The 16112-nt window shown below is 45.7% G+C and overlaps 2 protein-coding genes across 7 annotated transcripts; one reads left to right on the top strand and one right to left on the bottom strand.

The window, feature by feature from the left end:
- Positions 1 to 3848: 3848 nt before the first annotated feature.
- On the top strand, positions 3849 to 6954 carry LOC306739899 (LHFPL tetraspan subfamily member 2a protein-like; the record flags this gene model as incomplete). The annotated part of the gene is made up of 2 exons (XM_079221971.1): positions 3849 to 4251; positions 5434 to 6954. The coding sequence occupies 2 exons, from the start codon at positions 3849 to 3851 to the stop codon at positions 5688 to 5690; spliced, it is 660 nt and encodes a 219-aa protein (XP_079078097.1). The 3' UTR covers positions 5691 to 6954.
- Positions 6955 to 9692: 2738 nt separating this feature from the next.
- LOC306739957 (secretory carrier-associated membrane protein 1-like) lies at positions 9693 to 13750 on the bottom strand (the record flags this gene model as incomplete). Of its 6 annotated transcripts, XM_079222051.1 has the most annotated exons (10): positions 9693 to 9854; positions 9940 to 10057; positions 10149 to 10250; positions 10402 to 10561; positions 10709 to 10837; positions 11580 to 11688; positions 11990 to 12001; positions 12139 to 12252; positions 12519 to 12599; positions 13694 to 13750. In XM_079222051.1, 10 exons carry the CDS (start codon positions 13748 to 13750, stop codon positions 9693 to 9695), a joined length of 1044 nt encoding a protein of 347 aa, XP_079078177.1. The 6 variants fall into 6 exon arrangements, with proteins under 6 accessions (XP_079078177.1, XP_079078179.1, XP_079078180.1 ...); XM_079222053.1 differs by lacking the exon at positions 11990 to 12001 and having other exon boundaries at positions 12139 to 12204; positions 12480 to 12599; XM_079222054.1 differs by lacking the exon at positions 11990 to 12001 and having other exon boundaries at positions 12139 to 12204; positions 12486 to 12599.
- Between the last annotated feature and the right edge of the window lie 2362 nt (positions 13751 to 16112).

The following is a 16112-nucleotide window of genomic DNA, read 5'->3' as shown; positions in this document are numbered from 1 at the left end:
TTCATGGCCGCGTGATATAGAGAAAATCTAATATCCCAATATTTTTTTTACCAAAAATTTAGATCACGATGCCTTACTGGAACATAGCCTTTAAAACCAGGAAAAGACAACACTTACGCCATATTACGATATCCATAAATGTTGATATCTGTTCTCACAATCACAATATTGATATAATATTGATATATCTCTATAATGGCATGATAAGCTCATGCCATTATAAAGAAACAAGCATTTTTCATCTCCTGCACTTTTCTTTTTTTATCAACAAATGTTGTGTCAAACTCTTTTTCATAGAACAATCTGAGTCAACTGTGCTTTAAATCCCTCAACCATCCACCTTTCGGTCCTCGTTCACTTTCCCTCTCCAGAGCAGCCCACAGTGGCCAGCACTCATTACCTCAGCACCTTGGCACGCAACCAGAGCCTTCGCTGATATCTCGGACCAATTACTCCAGATTTACTACTCGGCGGGCTCCTTCAACTAACGGCCAACGGACTGACCCACATACGCCTCGTCTCCACGGCTTCGTCCGGGCGCTTTTGACGGGGCTCTGCTCAACCTGACGCTACGCTTCATTAGCAGACGTTTTATTGAGCCTTCGGGCTGCTTGGCCCGACCGGTTTCCACAGCCAAACTGTTGGCCCGTGGTACCGTGAGAGAAAGTCTGTCTCGCGGCGGCAAGGAGACCGTTTTGTGTTTGGCTCGCCTGAATGAAGGATTGGAAAACTGTGTGTGCGTTGGCCTCAGGCCTTCACTTGGGTGCACGTAGTTCTGTGGGATGGGCTGGGTTTCTGCTTCGGGACCGGCGAGCAGGTCCAGATCGGATGCGGAAACGCCACCGTCGCTTCCATCTTGCGGCCGTGATGCCGGGATGGACCCAGATCTGTCGCCGCTGGTGTTGATGCACATCTGCGACGGTCGGTTTTGCGGTAACGGAGATCTGACGGTTTGAAGATGCATATCTATCAAAAGCAACCGGGGGCGGCGGAGACCTTTCACCCCCGTGGCGCCTCGGGCCATGAATAAAGACATAACTCTGAGGGTCTGATGTGCACCGACGTGTCAAAGCTCGGCGCTCTCATAAACGCACAGAAAACGCCCCCGACCTTGCCAGAGGAAATGCTGCACAAGCGCTTTCCCAGAAGTCTGTTCAACGACCAGCCAGTGGAATGATCCATTTATGATCCGGTGTTAAAGACAGTTAAGATAATTGTTTGAGTATGAAATAAAGATCTTTTGAGGGTGGCCGTCATATCAATAATGTTCCACGTAAAAAAGAAAACGACGGCGAGCCGTGAGGAGGTATGAGTGAAGGGATTTCCGTGGGGGGGGGGTGTGTGTGACACAAGGTGCCCGCCGACGGCCTCGACGAGGCGCGTTCAGGCTCCGTGTCTGTAGTTTAAAGAGGCAGAGCGGCTAATTTGAGGGACATGGCAGTCTCAACAGACAGCGCCATGCCCGGCCTGGATGGAGCGTATAATCAGCTCGTAAACAGAGGACTCGAACTCCACGGAGAAACCCCAAACTGTAGCCTGAGTGGCGGAGACCCATTGTAACTATACTGCAGAATGGAAACTGTGATAGCAACAAGGAGGGCCATGGTTTTGTGAGGAGGCCCGGAATAAACTCAAGGACTGTAACGAAACGGGGCACGCCCCAAACCATCCTCAAAAACACACAAACGTGCTCGCAAATTCCTTTGTCGCCGTGATTCCCGTGGAAGTAGGATGGCAAACGTCTCTTCAGAGGTTTAGATTTAAAGAAATGCTTCCTGTTCGCTTCTGCCGTTTCCTTTTCCCCCCCTCAGTTTATCTTCAGGCCGCTTGATTACAGACCCGTTTATTTTGACTAAGGGTTCATGAAATCTCTAATTAGGAATGCGAAATTGTGGAGTGAGAACGTCGACGTTGAGGATTTTAAAGCATTGGAACCTCTTGAACACACACATGAAGAACTGCAGACGCGACTGAGCCCCCGCCGGGCTGAGCGACACCCGCATCCTCAGCGTTTCCAATCCCATACCTCGGCTCCTCACATGCTGTCATGCCTGTGACTTTGTTATCGTGACCCAGTTCTGCTGGTTTCTACTTGACCTCGGATGAATCAGTCGGCCTTTTTAGCCGCATGAGATAATACTTTGTATTTTGTGGCCTGAACGTCTGAAGTGTTTCCCCCTTTTGAACCGACTCAGATTGTATCAGACAGAAGACGGCATCAGTGTTCATTCCTCACAGATGTGGCGGAGTGATTTGCCATCCTGAATGGAGGCTGGCGGGGAGGTTACGTGCAACCTAACACCACAGTAATTCCCCTGAATGTTTTCTCTTAATGATTGTGTTTGTGCTGAACTTTTCAACACCAACGGAACGAATATAAACTCTTATCAGTCGAGCCTCTCTTCTCTTGTATGTAAAAGTCATAAATCTATTGGGCTGATACACTTTTAAAGAGCCCAAATTACAAAAAGAAATGAATGATTGAGACTTTATTGATGCTCACAGAAGTGAAGAAGACCATTTGAGAAAATTGAACAGCAACTTGTCTTTGTAGAAGAATTGGAGAGTTGGTTGGGACTATTTCTTCATTGATTTTTCTTGAAGTATATCTTTTAATAGAACCCTGAATCGATGCACACATCTTTGATTTGCTCGGCAGTTCAAATGTCCCTATGTCTGGTGTTGTGCTCATGGACGGCTGTTGGAGAAACAGTTAACAAAACAGAGCTCTAGAGGTGGCTAAATCCATGAAAAAAAAACCCCTCTTCTAACCCTCCTCCACACACAATGTCAAGCTGAAGGAAACGAAACATTTCGCTCTTGCTTATCGGGCTCATAATGTTTTAATGCTGAGATCACCATGAATTCATTGTCGTTCACCTCCGTTGTCTTGGAGCGGAGGCCCACATTTGACAGATATCTCAGAACCTGGGACATCACCGCCTCCTCCAGAGAGATCCATCAGCACAGCCGAGTTTTTGAACCCGGCTGCCACATATTTTCCTGCGTGTGTCATAATAACGCTGGATCACGACACTCTTGACATCAGAGGGCTTCTGAGAAACCCTCCGTGTTTCCAGGAGACCACGGCAACGAGAACATAACAGAGAAACGGCAATCGCAATCGCTTTGATTATAGAGACCTATACACACACAAACGCTGACTCAGACACACACACACACGACTGAGAGCTATGAAAATGTCATCTGTTAAAGGTTACAAGTTATGTGTAATCAAGTTTCGATTGCAGTTGAAAGATTCTTATTCCGACTGCAGTTTGAATGGGACGGCTGCTCCGTCACAAAACTCTGTGTGAGTCATCTTGACGATTCCGACGGACATCTGGAAGAGTTGCTCACCGTTTCACTCGCAGCCGGCTGGTAGTGAATGTGAAGTAGCGCTCTGTGGGAAGATCTGGGGTCTGTTCGAGGACAATGGTGCAAATGAAACGTCCCGTGGGGCGAACACAAGGGAGTCGGTGATTCATAGCGGATGGGAAACCAGTTGCCGTGCATCCTTCTTACCCCTCTTTTCACCCACCCCCTCCTCTCTTTCCCCTTGCACGCGTCAGTTACTCCCACTTCACATGAATACAGATCCCGTGTGTCTCTGTGTCTGTGGGTGTGTCTTTCCAGACGGTGCCATGGCCGAGGGAAGCTGCTTCGGTGCGCTGTAGCTGTTTGCCGTGACCTGAGCTGGACCTTTTAGAGGAAAGAAAACATCTGCTCCAAAAGGATAGGAGCCAAACGAGGAATCTGCTGGACGTCTTTCTAAGAGGGCTTCAAGATCCCTTTTTTTGTTTTTGTTTAAATCATCGGCTGTTGCCATCTCGGAAAGAGTCGACGCCATGTGCCATGTCATTGTCACGTGCCGCTCCATGCTGTGGACGCTGCTCAGCATCATGGTGGCCTTCGCCGAGCTCATCGCCTTCATGAGCCCCGATTGGCTGCTGGGCTTCCCTCGGTCGGACCCCGGAGCGAGCGCGGGATCCGGGGAGTACCGGCCGTCCCTCGGCCTCTACAGCCGCTGCCTCCGCGTCGGGTCCCGGGGAGCGGCGGTGAGCTGCGGGCCCTACGCCGGCACGTTCGGAGAAGTGGCCAGCGGCTTCTGGCAGGCGGCCATGTTGTTTCTGGCCGCCGGGATGTTAGTGCTGGGAGGAGTGGCCTGTATCTCCGTGTTTAGCATGTGCTTCCAGAGCATCATGAAGAAGAGCATATTCAACATCTGTGGGCTGCTCCAGGCCATCGCAGGTGAGTCATCCGTTTGTTTAGCACATCTCACAGCACATTTTTATAGTGTACATTAGAGATAGACAGATCGGAAAAACTAGAAGAGAGTGAGAGATGATGCGTAACAAAGATCCCCAAAGCACGGTAGTATATATTCATGATAAATACTGTACACAAAAATTACGTTTTTTCTAATATATCTTTCAAAAATATCATAAAAAAATGACCCTCTGGGTATCTGGATTTTGTGGGCTGTCTGGATCAGAAAACATAGGATTCAACAAGTCACTTAGACTCGTTTTCCCTTCCTGTGTCACATGTAGGCTCATTAGAATACGGCCAATCAGAGGACTGGGATTTTTTTTGGGACGAGGGTTTAAAGAGGCGGGTGCTGAAACGGCTTGTTTCAGACAGAAGGTGAATACAGGTATATTCAGGCGGACAGTATGAGGAAAATAAAGTGTTTTTTCAGCGTTAAAGCATGGAAATAAGTTTTAGTAAAAACACCAAATACTAGTATGAGTCGTTGAATGCCGTTCTCCGTCTAAATGAAGGCTGGTGGGCCCATGAAAACACAAGACCATGACTTTATTGTTATCCCCCGTCTAACTGATATATTGTACTTTTATAACCGTGCCATAATGTTGCCACTAAAATGCTAATGATTTCACCCTAATAAACCCCCAAACGTTTACACTGATTCTTTCACTGCCAGTTAAAAAGGAAGGGGAATCGGAAGCGCCCACAAAATTAGCACCCTAGGGGAACCAGGGAAGAGTCTCAGACAAGCACCAGCAGCTGAACGACTCCATTTCAGCTAACGCTAACCGTCAGAGTTCAGAGTGGTTACACGCCCATGCAAGCCTATTACTGTATGTTTTAGCCTCTGGGGAATGCCTCCGCTGCCGTGGAGTTTACAAGTTGAAACATCCGATTTTATGAGTTGGCAACGTTTAGTGGCGTGCCATCGCTCTTCTAAACTGTTGGCGGTTGGATAACCGACCAGACCTCGCCACGTCCTGCTGTTCCCACAACAACGGGCTCCCGCAGGTGCGTTTGGCCTTTCCTCGCATCGCAAATCAAACGCTTGTCAGCTGGAGAAAAAACACACACACGTATTTTATAGTTGAGTCACATTGCTCCCAGTTGTTTGTGCTTTCTCTGCCCCGATGTTTACGTGACTCCCTCCCTCCCTCCCTCCAGGCCTGTTGCTGATGGTGGGCCTCATGCTGTACCCCGCGGGTTGGGGTTCAGACAAGGTGATGGGCTACTGCGGGCCCGAGGCCTCGCCCTTCCGGCCGTCTCTCTGCTCCCTCGGCTGGGCGTTCTACGCGGCCATCGGGGGAACGCTGGGATCCTTCTTGTGCGCCGTTTTGTCCGCACAGGCGGAGATCGCCACCTCCAGCGATAAGGTGCAGGAGGAGATCGAAGAGGGGAAGAGTCTGATCTGCCTGCTATGAGCCTTTTTACGAACCTTTTGGGGGGGGGAAAGCCAGGAAATCCTCCTGTCATTTCTTCTTGTGTGGACACTTGTAGATCGGACACTTCTCTGAGTGATTATCTTCTCGATAGCCTGAGTAAAATCAGCCATTGTTGAAAAGATGGAAGCCACAGCTTCAGGTTAAACGGGCAAAAGGGCTCCGGTACAGCAGCAAGCCAATGATCTTTGCCTGACCAATGTTTGTTGACCGTGATACTGTTTTTTTTATATATATATTTGTGCTAATCCTCACCTTAAACAAACCACTGTGCTGTAACAGCAGATCAGTTTAAAGGTGTTGGTAGTGGAGGCGTCGTTAGCGTTCCTGTGGACAGGTTAAACACTGCCAGGCTAACAGTGTGTAGGTGTGTAACGCCGTTATGTTCATTCCCACGGTTCACCTGCAAACCACTGAACACTACCAGATGCCGGCACTAAAACTCCCAGCAACAGCTTGTGTGTGTGTGTGTGTGTGTGTGTGTGTGTGTGTGTGTGTGTGTGTGTGTGTGTGTGTGTGTGTGTGTGTGTGTGTGTGTGTGTGTGTGTGTGTGTGTGTGTGTGTGTGTGTGTGTGTCAGACGTGAACTTTTGAGGTTTTTAAACGTCCACATGTACGGCACAGCAGGACGGTAAGACGAGCTAGCTTAACACACGCTGCAATCCCTGTTAAATGGATTGTTTGCGGGTCCTTTGCAGCTTGTTAACTGTGTGTGTGTGTGTGTGTGTGTGTGTGTGTGAGAGAAACGGAGCAAAAAGAAACAGAGGCTCAACTTTCACGGAGCTCACGGGGAGATGAAAGTGGGCTGCTGGATCTTGTGGTTGGTTATCTTAAGACGCAAAAAGAAAAATCCAAGAAGCCTCCGTTGAGCTTTTTGCTGGATGAATGCAAAACTTTTGGTGATCACCCCTGATATTGTGTTGTTTTTTTTTGCACTCGGCCCTTCATTCGTTCCACTCTGCTTCCTATTTTCCCCGACCGTGCTTCCTGAAGTCGCTGTAAAAATGTAGTATCACGTGACCGCTTTACTCATTGTAGATGAGATGTGCAATAATTCAACTATAGTGTGTTTTGAGCGAGCGGACCCAGAGGATGAGACGTCCCCCGGTCCGTCTGTGCCTGAATTAATATGTTGACTGTCCGCTGTTTTTGTTACATTAACAAAAGAGTTAACGGCCCCCGCGGCACAGTGAATGATGTATGAGAGGAAAGATACAGCCCGTACTTTGTACTCAATAAACCTTCTTTAGTAATTGTGTCTGTGTTATGTGTGTAAAACCTTTCTTTTCCTCTGACGCCTTCTTTCATGCGTCTTTTCTGTTAAAAGCCAAACACTGACACCTAGTGGTGGAAAGAAGAAACTGCAAAAGTGCTTCACATCCAGGGTTGCAAGATACATTTGAAGGCTTTTAATAAATACTGCTAGGTTTTACTTCTTCAATCCTCGTAAATCTGTTTAAAACGTTTTTAACTTTGACAGTACAATTTACACCAATAAAAGTTACGTAACCTTCTGAATTTCTTTCAAATTTTATTTCATGTTAATACCATAAATATACAAAACTCAAACTATTTCACATGCAACGAAGGCCAGACAAGAGTGCGTTACGTTTTTTTCTTTTTACATGTGATTTGATAATGGGGATCAAATTTTCAACTTTACAAAATATACAAGTGTCCCTTTTTGTGGAAGGAGTTGACTGTATTTCCAGTGAAATCCCGCGGTCGCAGGTCAAAAACAGTTTTGTGTCGGACTAACTTCCAATCCATCGTCCCGTACTGCGGACCAGCTCGTTAATACATCCAGTAATTACCCACGGCGGCATGGCTTCATTTAACAACTATGGATACATGGCAATCATGAGGGTGTTTGTCGTAAAGAAACGTGTAATAATCTTAAAAGTAAACGTGGCAAGGGAGCACATCACAAACCAAGATTTAAAAAACAGATCTAAATGGACATTTGGTAGATTTCTCACAGCTTTTCAGGATATAGAATAACACTTGAGGGCGATTTATGTTTTTTTTTTTTTTTTTTACTTTCATACCCACCCGACACATCCTCATCCATACAAGCGCACCTCTTGCAGGTCAAGTTGCAAAGTCACTTTACAATCTAGCTGAAGCTATGATCACGTCATTATAAAACCGCACAGAACATAATACACACATGTCAAATTAAGCCAAACTAATATGAAACGCAAACGACTTTTAAATTACACCATAAATAAAAAGGTCGACGTAAAACAAGAAATGTGCAGTGGAGATTAAAAAACGAAAAATACTTCCAGACAAAAACAATACTGCCAAACATGGAGGCTTACTTCATGGACCAATTACTGAGCGTCACACTGGCAGGAGTCTTCAAAGCACTGCAGAGTTCAGTCCATACATTTGTAATAACAGCAGCGCTAATCATCACGTCTTCACACACAAATGTGACCCGCGGTCCATATTTCACTTCAGCGACAGTAGTCTGGACAACTTGGTTATTATTGTATAGAAATTAATTAATGTGCATCACGTTCCTCCCTCTGTTACCTCGATGCTCATTTTGGCTATGGAACGTCTGGTTCCAGTGAAGCAGTGGTTCTCAAACCTTTTTTTTGTCACGCCCCACTTTGGAGGAAATAAAACGTTCACGCCCCACCGTCCCGACAGAAAGCCGATCTCCGTGAGGCTTTTCGGCTGTTTTTTGTTTTGGCAAGCGTAACCTGTTACCGGCCTCACGTAAACATTTCAATGAAAGTACAGGCATTTCGCCATGTATTTATTAATGACGTTTTATGTCCGTGTACTTTGTATGAGAATAATTTCCCCACTGTTGGATTAATAAAGGATTATAAAAGTAAAAATAAATCTACACCTGTAATACCTCCGCGCCCCACTAGAGGGTTGCGCCCCACAGTTTGAGAACCACTGCAGTAATCCAACACTGACGAGAGGAAAAAAACATACGGGCTTGACTGTAAAAAGGGACTGGTTAGTCTGTCATTTACACAGGATCTATGTGTTTTTCCTTTCTATTTCACATCTGCAGGTTAATCTCTAGAACAAGCATTGCTTTACCACGGTCCAGGTCATATCATCTGACTGCACCTCTTTTAGGTTTGTGGTGAGAACCGGTGACCCCACTGACAGCTCACTTCTCACAGAACCCACCAAGGAACACAACAACCCAGCTACCACCTGTAGCCGGAGAAAAGGCTACCTCGACTGTGCTGAACATGCATGTTGTCGTCATCATGCTGTCATACCGTAGTAAAGCAGAGATGCTGACTCAGCCCACGCTGTCAATCAGAGGAGCGCACACAAGTGGGAACAGTTGCTCAACCGACAGGTGCCACTGCGGCAGCAGGCGGGTCCCTAAAATAAGAACATACCGACATATTTCTACCGGGATGGTGTCTTGTCTCAGAATAGAAGCACCGATGTAGGACAAGGAACAATTTACGTTTCAGATTGAAATGACCAAACTCCCCGAAAAACCAGTACACATTCACACGGAGGGCAAACTTGCGCTGTACTTTTGGCATGTGACCAAAAACAACAGAAATATGTGCAAAAACACCATGATCGGATTATCACTTTTCATAACTCTGTACTGTACGAACCAGGCAGGAAGCTGTTTTGGACAAAAACAAGGTACCGCCTTCAAGGTCGAGGGAGATGAGTACACACTACAGGGCACGCCTCCAGTCACTCGGCGGACGCTTCATGGGATGTGAGCAGACATCTGACTGAGAAGCAGACGGGGAAGAATGTGGGCGGCGAAACTTGATTGCAAGTGAAGGTGGACAACTCTGGTTACTTTATCTGACTCGCGTTGTTTCCTCTGACTCTTTGCACATCCTGAGCAACGTGTGCAGCGTGAACTTGGCGGGACAGCGTTCACAAATAGAATCAATTTGCCAGAGTTGTGCATCCCCAACTTTTTAGTGTTTTATGTGTGTGTGTGTATGTGTGTGTGCATGTGTTGGTCAGTTTATGGCTGAGGTTTGAAGGCCCCGCGGGCAGCGTTGGTGGCAGCGTTGGCCGCCGCGTTGGCCGCCGCAGTCTGAACGGTCTTGTTGGACATGACCCCCGTTGCGAACTCCTGCTGGGCCTTCTCGAAGCTGGCACCGGTGGTGCGGTACAGTGCGTGCACCTGGAGAGGAAAAACAGTGAGCCAGTTGAAGTCGTGGGATTTGAAATCTACCACGAGAGCCTTCGGGTACGCGGTCCCACCTCACCTTTTTAAACATAATGAGCGAGCCCACGGACAGCGCGGTGAAGAGCGCCGAAATCAGTAACATGATGATGCCCACCGGGATGCTGGCGTTCAGGCCGGTCAAGGCTGCGATCCAACCGCTGGCAAAACAAAAGCAAGGGCCGGCGAGAGTTGAGCGTCAGTGGTCGAAGGCACGGGAGCGGTGCAATAGCTGAAAAAAAAAATACTCACCACGTTCCCCAGCCAGCGATGCCGATAGTTTGCAGAACGTGAACCCCAAACTGACAGATATAGACGAAGAAGAAGACAAAGAAGCGGAATGAACTGTCACTCCTGTTGTGGAGACAGAGAACAAGGTAGTGAGAGGGCAATGTGAGGGCAGCAGAAGGTCAAATCCCCTGTGAAAGTCTGCCTTTATCCGTGTCTTTACCTGGCAACTAACTCTCTGAAACGCGGAGGGATGTCTTTGGTGTTGTCGGCTTACCTGAAGGCCCCGTAAAGCGGTCTGTACCAGCAGACGAACGAGCAGGGCGTGAACAGCAGAAACCACAGCAGCGCCAGGCCGAAATCGACACCGCGGGACGCGTCCACGCAGAACCAGGCCAGGCAGCCAAACATGTTCACAAAGAGCGTGCCTGCATGAACTGGGAGAAAAAAAAACACCCGCAAAATAAAGAACTTGAGGTGTCATTTCAGTGCGTCTGATGACGAGCGTGACGGGAATGTGTGACAATCAAAGCGAATTGCGTAAGATTCACGGGTATAAAAGGAGTGTAGGATGATTCACTTACACATCCAAAGGTTGTACATGATCTTGACGGTCTTTTGGAACTCTACAGGAATATCCACCGCGATGTCATGGTAGAAGCACTGGCCAACGGGGAACTTCTCTGGCAGGGGAGGCCAGTTGTTCTTACGCCCTGTGTGGACAAAGCCAACAGCGTTCAGATGAAGTACAGTGTCTACTTTTGAAGTACACTTATATCAAAGTGTGTGCATGAATCAGAACACCGCCGATGAAGAAACATAGCAATACAATTGTGTTTCGCTTTATTGATCTTTTAAAACGGTTGCGTACCCTCCCATTTTTGCGATGCCTTTTGATAATGTAGCGCATAAAGCTCAAAATGTGCTTTTCCCAAATGTTCATTTCACATAGTGCAGAGTTGCTTTTTCTCAGCTGGGAGCGCATGTGTTTCACGACACGTAAAACCCGCTGTACGTCAAAGAGGCGGGCAACCGTGACATTTATGACATGAGCCACGAGGTATTTCTGCAGAAAAATATGTCGTTTTAAATGGAATCGTTCCACAGCAGAGAAGAAGAAGCCCCAACAATGCTTTCCCATCAAGGTTTAAGTTCGGGTGAATTCACACTGTTGACACAACCTTTTTTTTCGATTCACTTATTTAGATTGCTAATCAAAAATAACCTTGTTTGAAATTGAACCTAACATCCTAAAATACACGCTGTTATAATTCCATACAGAATATAATTGGGCAGACAGATGCTTACTGTATTATGTGTGACTCAGAGAACCAAGTGTTGTTGCCAAGGTCACACACAAACTCTCTGAGCTTCAGTGCCGTGAATGTAGCTTTGATTAGGAACGACCACTCAAGAGGAAGGTGAGGAAGTGAAGGAAGTGTTTGACGGACTGACCTCCCGCCCCGTGGGACTGTAACTCTCTCTCCCGACGATCGAGCTCTGCCGCTTTCTTCTCCAGCTCCTCCTGCCTTCTCAACAACTCAGCCTGAACACGCGCTTGGTCCTAACACACACACAGAAATGCTCTTAAAATTCACTACCCAGCAAGTTATGATATCCAATCAGGGGAGTGTTGAAGGTATTTTATTTCTTTTAGCTAGTTTGAGAAGGGAAAAGAAAGGGGTTACGACTGGGAGAGCAATCAGCTACTGTTGTCAACACACTTGTCTTCTTTGGTTAGCATTAAACTAGCTCTAATACTGCACCGCAAGAGGGAACCTACAAGTGGGGAAAGTGAAGGTTTTAACACTATTCAAGGCGGGGACACCAACGGGGTACGGAAACCACCAGATGGACAACAGTACCTCATTACGCCGCTGTTGGGCCATCAGAAAACAGATGAAGTATATGAAGGACAAGAGGAAACGTGAACCAGAAACAAAGACAGAGAGTATTTGTACAATACATCTGATTCAATCTATTTTTTTAAATAAACGTGCTCTGTGTGTAGTACCTGAGTCTGTTGCTGCGAGTAAGCCGGCGGCTCTTCTGTGGGCTTCATGATGGCAGGTTGTGTGTTCTGCTCCGACGGGGAAGGAGCAGCTTTGGGTTCATCCCCGGGGGCCGCCTGTAAACCAGAGAGAGAGAGAGAGAGAGAGAGACCCACCGTATTAAAATTTGCGCAATCAAAAACACGGACCCTGAATCCAAAATGTAATTAGGTCACGGTCACATTTTTTCTGTGAAATCCTTTGTGGCTGAGAGAGAAATGGTTGGTGGATAAAATTAGGTCAGTGACTCAGAGGCACGCAAACACATGCATGCACACACACACACACACACACACACACACACACACACACACATGCATGGCGATGCCTTAGTTAAGCTGACCGTTCTGGCGTCTGTGAAGGGGTTATACTCCTCCAGACCACCAGGAGGGGCAGACCGCGTCACCTGCGTCACCGAGGGATCCTACGGGACAGAGATTGACCATAAAGCGGTTTAAGACGACAAAAACATATTAGTTGTTGTTAGCTAACCTACCGTTTGTATTAAAAACCACAGCAGACCATTGGCTGGGTCTATTTATTCCTATTTTCTGACCATTTATTATTGTTGTGTTGACAACATGGTGTATGTGCAACACAATATAAGTGCTAATATTACTATACGAGGCATGGCCTTTCTTGTTTTTTTTTTGGGCCATTTGAAACACTATGAAGGGTAACTGGAAGTGCCACTAAATGCATGCTTACAGGACAGTCTATGTTAGTCTATGGTGGCCCACAAAGTGCCAAAAGGAGCCAGCAGGTTGCAGGTTTCCGTTCCATCCAAGACTCCGCCCACTGAATAACACACCTGTCAGTAGAGGAGGCGGGACTTAACTTTTAAGCACCGCTCAGGTGTCCTGTTGAAGGTAAGATAGTGGCACACAGCTGCAGCGGATCATATAAACAACAGCGTGCTGCCTGCGTCCAGCCAACAATGAACGAACAAACTCTTTACCGAGAGCATTTTAAAACGTTTTCTGGGAGACTTCCATTGTTTCTTCAAAACCAGTCTACCGTACCGTGGACCGTATCGACCTAACGTGAAGTCAACTTTGTGATGGACCACTGCCGGAACAATGTGCGACTCCAGCGGCGCGTTTAAATCCCCTGAACTGGTCCCATGGAGGTGTGGAGATGACTAAACCACACCACGGACCCGGCTGCGCACGCAGCAGCTGTTTAGCTAACTTACTCACCAAGCTAGCAGGTGTTGACTGACTGCTAGCCAGCTAACATCATGTGTCTTTGTTAATAGTTGGCGCAAATGTTGAAAAACAAAAAACCTCCTCAACATAACAACGTGCCCGTTCTCCGCTTCTTCCTTAACAAAGTGAACCACCATATAATGTCTCTCTGAAGCAGTGAATGGTGGGAACGACAGTTAGCTCTCCCGGCTACAAAGCTAAAGCTAACGCTAGCTGTCAAGTTAAGCTACTAGCTAAGACGGTTAGCAGAGCTGCTAAAGTAAGACTGGCCTCATCGGGCTCTGGAGCGTCCGTTAGCTGAGTAAGCTACCTGGAAGGGGTTGCTGAAGTCCGGGTCTGCAAACGGGTTGCTGTCAAAGTCGGACATGGTCCAGCCTTTCTAATAGCGTTGTTCCTGTGTGGAAGAGCTCCCCGACTACCCAGGAAGGTTCAGTCTCCGGATCTGACTGCCTCTCTCTCTCTGCTTTGCCCGCAGTCTTCTCCGCCTCCTGCTGATGGAGACCCCCCTGCTTTAGCAAGCTAGCCAGTAGCACACAAAAAAAGATGGCAGGAGAGGAGGATGCGTGATGAGCGGCACCGTGCTACGTCACAGCTTCAGCACCGCGGACAGCATGCTGTCAGGTAGCTGAGACCCAGCCAGTACACCTGAAAGCTCTGGGATGAGGAACAACTTATTACTTGTTCTTTTATTTTATTTGACTATTTGTCTCTTATGTGCTGTAATCCTGCAATTTCCCCACTGCAGGACTAATAATGGATTATCTTATTTTAGAAATACAACTTATGTTTTTTTACATTTTACATATGTATTACATATGTAAAATGTAAAGTTTTTTTCTGTCATTTGAATGTAAGAAAAAAATACCTTATTTAGGTATTTCCATTTAGTATGGAAATACCTAAATAAGGTTTTTTTTTCTTACATTCAAATGACAGAAATAGGCTCATCATTTTCATTTGAGACATGGCCAGGTTATCATTTGACAAAACATAAAGATGTTGGGCCCCTATTGACCTCTACCCTCCATCTCACCTGTGAATGGCTTCACACAGCACTACATGGCAGTATCTTTCTTTACCCAGAGACATACAAAAAAGTGCAGGAATGCACTTGTCCAGCCTGACACCACGTTTTAATCGTCCCTTTTTAATAGTAATATAATAAAATGGATATACTCACAGCACAGGGCTATGCGATTGTTTAATATCACAGAATCCACTTTACTTATTGTACTTATCTTGTACTTTAGTGGTGCAAATTCTCTCCCAAATATGCAGTTCTGCAAATTGCCAATAAAACAACTGAAACTCAAAGGGACTCTGGGGGTCTGGGACACTGGGTTACTTCCAGCATTAAATACAATTTTAAAGTGTTTGTACTTTATTTAGGTATTTCCATAGATATGCTACTGTAGACGATTTTTCTACATTTCAGAGTTAACATTGTACTTCTATTACTCATGAGATTTATTTGACAGCTGTGAAAGATACTTACAAATCGTACAAATTATGATGCATTTCTTTAAATAACAATGTCCAACACTAATAATAATTCAAATACACTTATCGAGGCCGTTGATATTTAAAGTAGCCGACTTTAGTTTTTTATGGAGTATTTGAACATTGAGTAATTGCAATTAAGCTCTCGGCACTTCTGAAGCCATGCATGTCGAGACTTAATATAGTGCTGTGAATTAAATTGTTTTATACTTTTATTTTTCATATCCCATAGATGTCAACTCGAATTTAAAGGTATAGCTGCTTTCTTTTACCATTATTATCGTTTCCCCCCTCAGACCTCAAGGATCAGAATCTTTGTTTCACTGTGGACTGAAAGGAATATAATATATATATATATATTTCTACAATATTCTACAAATTAAATGTTACCACCTCCCAAAACACAATTAGGACTCAAAGTCAAACGTCATCCACGCGGTCTGTGAGGTTGACTAAAATAAAACAAAGAACATTTTATTATTACTTTATTTTTTTAAACCTTCGGACATATATTTATACTGTACATGTTATTTGCACACTGCACAGTATTTCAGCTGCTGTAGGTCAAAAACCACAATAATCTTCACCACGTGATGATTATGATAATGCTATTGATGAGAATGATGATGTTTGGAAGTGTCAGCTGTTCATTTGGTCTCCAGCCCGTGAGAACGAGCTGGAGAGACACATGCTGCTTATTTCATGATTTGTAACACTGACCTCTTTCTCAGCAGCAATCCCAGACAATTTGAAATCATTTCATTTCAATCGTCCCTATAAGAAGTATCAGACCCCCTGAGAGCTCCTGTAGAGAGTGGGTGTGTGTGTGAGTGTAAATTTCCACATTGGCTTTGAGGTCTCCTTAGTTGCCCAAAATGGCCACTTGGGGGAGCTAGGATCCAATATGTCTCCTCAACCCTCTCTGCAGAATCCTTCCTCATTTGCCGTCAATTTATTTTCATTCAAACAAAGGGTGACCATGTGAAGAACATCACATCAGTTGACAGCCTGTAAATGTGATTTAAACATTTAAGCACCATTTACCCAGATTAAGTTTCAATTGAAGAACAAATGCTATTAGGTGGAAATCTAACAGTATGTGGTAAATGATGGAGGTGAAAATATTCCTCTTTCCTGTTGGAATCCTATTGCTCATTTTTAAACAAAGGCGCCGTGTTACTTTGGTTTTACAGTATTCTAACTTAATACCTTTTAACTTATGCTAATGT

This window comes from Taurulus bubalis, assembly GCF_910589615.1.
Source record: "Taurulus bubalis genome assembly, chromosome: 8".
NCBI classification, from domain to species: Eukaryota; Metazoa; Chordata; class Actinopteri; order Perciformes; family Cottidae; genus Taurulus; species Taurulus bubalis.
The sequence above is the reverse complement of the archived record's forward strand: the minus strand, read 5'-3'. Positions and strand labels throughout refer to the sequence as shown.